Source organism: Morone saxatilis, unplaced genomic scaffold (genome assembly GCF_004916995.1).
Source record: "Morone saxatilis isolate NCDOM2014 unplaced genomic scaffold, NCSU_SB_2.0 Contig24, whole genome shotgun sequence".
Taxonomy (NCBI): Eukaryota; Metazoa; Chordata; class Actinopteri; family Moronidae; genus Morone; species Morone saxatilis.
Window position 1 is genome coordinate 22,101,970 of NW_023339807.1, and position 4,913 is coordinate 22,106,882.

At 39.6% G+C, this 4,913-nt stretch overlaps 1 protein-coding gene across 1 annotated transcript in view; it reads left to right on the forward strand.

The window, feature by feature from the left end:
* ntrk1 (neurotrophic tyrosine kinase, receptor, type 1) overlaps window positions 1-4,913 on the forward strand; it is a 34,612-nt gene that overhangs the window by 14,009 nt on the left and 15,690 nt on the right. Inside the window, exons 7-10 of the mRNA XM_035672043.1 lie at window positions 641-779; window positions 2,828-3,160; window positions 4,103-4,161; window positions 4,257-4,359. Coding sequence (XP_035527936.1) covers window positions 641-779; window positions 2,828-3,160; window positions 4,103-4,161; window positions 4,257-4,359 — 634 coding nt within the window. The remainder of the gene's footprint in view (window positions 1-640; window positions 780-2,827; window positions 3,161-4,102; window positions 4,162-4,256; window positions 4,360-4,913) is intronic.

Below are 4,913 nucleotides of genomic sequence, written 5' to 3' on the forward strand. Positions count from 1 at the left end.
TGGGGAACATAGGGATGACCCCTTGAGAAACTAGGAAACAACTGCTTAGATTATTACCTCTCTACCCTAGCTCCCTGTTAGTTATATAACTGAGTTTAAATGTGTTTGTCTATAAGCACTAAATGGTCTTATGCTACATATATTTGTGAACTCCTGTTCCTAGAGACCTGAGATCTCTTGTCTGTTTCTAGATCCAGGTTTTGGCGATTTGCTCAGTAGCCTCCCCAAAAATATGTAATTCCTTCCTGCCTTATTTGATCTCACTTATTGATGCTTTCAAGTTTTAACTAAAATTTTCTCTCACTCACCCATAACTATCTGACTGTTGTTTTACTTGTCTGAGGCCACATGTTGTGTGTAGATTTTCTATAAGTTTAGATTTTATTTTATTTTAATTTCTAGTATTAGTTTCCTATATTTTCTGGTTTTCTCTCTCTGCACTTTTCTCACTGTAAAGCTCTTTAGCTCAACTGCACCTTTTTTAAAGCTGTATAAATAAAGTTCGGTTCTGTAATCTATTAATCTAGTAAATTGGATCCTATTTCATCGTTTTAACCTGTATGCCTCTAAGTGATTCATATGTAGTAGTCACCTGGGTGCAACCTCCTCTCCTCTTTGTGTGTGCTATCTGCTGCTGCAGGAGATAATCTTGGGCTCCACATTACAACTGGTCCTGTACCTCACCAACGTTTCCTCCTATGACAACCTGCACAACCTAACTTGTGAGGCCGAGAACCAAGCTGGGCCCGGGGAGGAGATGGTGCAATTGGACATTGAGTGTAAGTGCCAGCAAAATAAATCCACACTCTTGAAAGCTCACAGGCTCAATACAAGTCGTTGGGCTTAATGGAGGTTAGGGCGAGTACACACTGGGGCCATTTTTCTAGTGCAGGCAGGGTGGACAGCCAGAGAAAAGAATGAAAAAAATGGACTGCACTGATTTCTTCTAAATGCCCCCTCTACAAATACGAGCATGTACCCACCATGCTTCTAATGGAGCTCTTTGTCATCTGCCACTCACTCTGGCGACTGGTGAGAAGTGTTAAAATAATATGAGTGAAGTGCTGCAGGTATGGCTTGCCATTTAATGCAGGGATACAATGAGAGGACAAAAGAGAGTGAACTTACCTCTCCTTGCTTTTAAAGAACCCCTTTACCCCATATACACTGTACTTATAAATTACAGTTGCAGCTTGACCCGGGAGGTTTACTGTTGTTTTCTCCATTCAGATGCATTAGTGCATCTTTAAGTTGAAGAACAATGAGAAATGACAGCACCCAGCGGTCCCACAGAAAACAGAGTCAGATGCATTAGTAATACATTACTGAAAAAATACTGCCCAAACGATATCATATATCACCAACTCAGTGACATTCATTAGAAAATAAAGCCAAAAAGAGCGGGGGCGCCAATCAGCTGAAGCCAAATGCACAAGCATCAAGGGACAGATAATGAACGTCAGGAAAATGGGGCTGATAACCCGTGCTAAGATCTGATTTGAGCTTGTGCTAATGGACTTTTCCCTCCTACTCCGGAAAACCGCTTCATCCGCAGTGATTGGCAGTCTATAAATGCGTTAGTGCAGCTAATCTATCAACATCAGCCCCCCTGGTGGACGGACACTCGTTAACCGCCAGCCCTTTAATTACTCTTAATTACCTCACAGAACAGTGGGTGTTTACTGCTGAGTGGCTCTCTGTGCCATTGATTCATGGTACTGGTGTGGCTTCCCTTTCATAAAAGAGCTTTTCTAAATCGTGTTTTTTGCAATGTCATTTTTGTAACTTTAAAGTTAAAAAGCAAATTCAGAGCTTTATCAATACCTATCATCACAAAAGTTTATATTTTGTATGCAAAATATAGATACAGATAACTATTCTTTTGTCTTGACTGAGATTAATTTTGTCTATTTGCGACATTTTTTCAAATTGTTCATTGTCTAATTCTGCAATAAGGTCTGAGAACTGGCAGGCTCATTAAACATAATTCTAGCCTTCCTTTTAACCCCTGCAGTGAAATAGCTTGTGTGAGGTTAGAAGAGGTTTCTAATGGATGATTAGTTAAATGTGATAAACAGCGCTAATTTTCATTCAGTGTAACAGACTTCAGCAAGCCCCGGAAAAAGAGACAATTGCCTCAGTATCTCCTTAGCACAGCACTTTATGAGGCTGGGTCATGGGTTAAGAGCGGCAGAATGGCCTGTGTAGTGTGAAGGGTCTCACTTGAGAGTCGTGTTCGATCTAAACAAGGCCATTTCCTGTAACTTCACGTTCAGCAGAGCTTCCAGGTAGCTATTGTGGTCAGGGGCACAAACGACGACCAGGATTCATTATTCATAGCAGGTCAGCACAGGTTTGCAGTACAGATGGAGAACATTGATTTATGGAAACTCAGAGAGAACATATCGGCTGCTTCACCAACAGTTAACTTAATACATGACGTTATACATGATCAAGGTACACATTCAGCATATAATCATAGCATATAGGCTTGTGCATTTAAATGATCTCTATAATCATTATTGGACTTATTGTTTCAAGTGGTGGAAAGTAACAAAGCACTTTTGCTTAAGTACTGTACTAAAGTAGATTTGGATGCATCTGGCTCTGTCACAAAGGTAACAAAATCTGTCTCTGAAGCTCCCCCAAAGTACCTTTGGACAGAGCCAGGCTAACATTTTCCCCGTTTCCAGTCTTTATGCTGCACTAAGCTAACTGGCTGCTGAGTGTAGCTTTGTATTTACCATTTCCCATACAGACACGAGAGTGGTATCAATTAAAAAAAATGTTACTCATTCACTTTCCAAATCTACAACTGTCCCAACAGTTCCAGTCAAAATCATCTACCTGAACAACGTTGAGCAGCAGCACCACTGGTGTTTCCCCTTTATTGTGGATGGTAATCCTCAACCAACCATCACGTGGCTGTATGATGGGAAAGAACTCAAGCAATCAGAATTCATATATACCCAGTTCATCCCTGACTTAACTGACGGATCAAAGAAACACGGTTGTCTCTTCCTCGACAAGCCCACCCACATAAACAACGGCCGCTACACTCTGATTGCGCAGAACAAACTGGGAAGGGCTGAGGCCTCAGCCTATGGGATGTTTATGGAGAACCCCTTCGACCCGTTCGATCCTGAGGGGATAATTCCAGGTGAGTTCCTGAAACCGTTTTGGAGCTGCAGAATGTTTTTTCCGAGCAGGAAACGAGCAGAGGAGGCCATTAGGGCAGCCAAAAGATAAATCTGTCTGAATACCTTATGATTTTAATGCTGATTGGTCCAGTGTTGGAACAATGACTTGATTAATCTCTAACAGTTTACAATAGGGTTTACAAGATACCACATGGTTACAAAGCAATGAATAAGGAATAGACATAATGACCACTTTCTTCTTCTTGCCTTTTTTCTTGTCCCTTAATGACAAACTAGAGACAGCAGGACATATTTAGAGCACAGAGGTATTAATATTTTGCCATATTCTGCCTTAAAAATCTACTTAAATAAGTGTATGGACTGGTGTTTCAGTTTAATAGGTTTTTACATACTTTTATACATTTGGATTTGACTATGGAATTCTGTGGGATGGCAGTAACACCGAACACAAACTGCTTTCACCAAGTGTACTGAGTATTTCTATTTACAAAACATTAAATGTCTAGCAAAATAATGTCTTACAATTAAATTGGGAAGTATATTTCCACACAATGTTGAACTATTCCTTTAACATTTTGTATCAATTTTAAAATCATTTATTAAATTAGACAAAAATCAACCAGTGAAATGATTGTACCTTTGGATAGAGTCAGTGTTAATCAATATAGTTGTTGAAGTTATCAGCAGGGGTCTTATTGAAACAGGGTGTGTGTGAAGGATTGCTAAGTTTCTAAATAGTCTTAATAATCTTTTGTTCATCACGATTTGTGTTCATAAATGTGTTTGTGTTCTCGCTTCCTACATGTCAGTCCATGATGTGAATCCAAGTAAGTCTTCAATTGATTTTTACTCTCCTAAAAATCTTGGCATCCTCAACATGGACTCAATGTGATGTGTGTCTTGTCATTTTTCTTTAACATTTTCTCATTCTTGCCCATCAGTTCCTACAGTCAAATCAGACATGAACGTCACAGAGAACTCGGAGAGTCGAGTGTTTGTGGTACGTCTGTGCGTCATCATTCCCACTACAAATGTAATGACTATCTATACTGTCATTGAGTGTAACTGCAAATCTGTGTGTCTTTGTTTGAACAGGTGTCTGTGGCTGTGGGTCTTGCTCTGTTTGCCTGCACGGTGCTTCTCATCATGGTTTTGGTTATTAACAAGTGTGGCCAGCATTCCAAGTTTGGTATTCACCGTAAGTTATTACACATTAGTTCATTTATGGCACGCATAATACACGCTCATTCTCCTTTTTGCTGAGAGTTAGATGAGGAGATTGATACCACTCTCGTGTATTTACACTAAATATGAAGCTTGAGCCAGCAGATGATTAGCTTAGCTTAGCATAAAGAGTGGAAACAGGGGAAACAGCTAGCAAAGCATGCGTGTTTCGTTTTGCTGTCCTGCTATTCCTTCAAACTGTTTGTTTTTCTCCTGAATTGAACAGGCAGACTTATACACGTTATCTAATCTTAAAACTACTCATTATAGTATAAGCTAAGCTTATCAATTCCAAGTTGTAGCTCCATTGCTGATTCACAGACATGAGAGTGGTATCATATATACAGTATATTGAGTAATTTTAAGTAATTTAATCAGCTTGGCCACTACTTACTACAAGTTACTAACAAGAGTAGCTCAGTGTTCAGTTCATACAGATTAAAATGAACTTGTTCACGTTAATTCAATTTTTAAAGGATCTGCTTTACAAAGTTCTGTGAGTTTGACTTGGGTGGAGGAACATTGCAG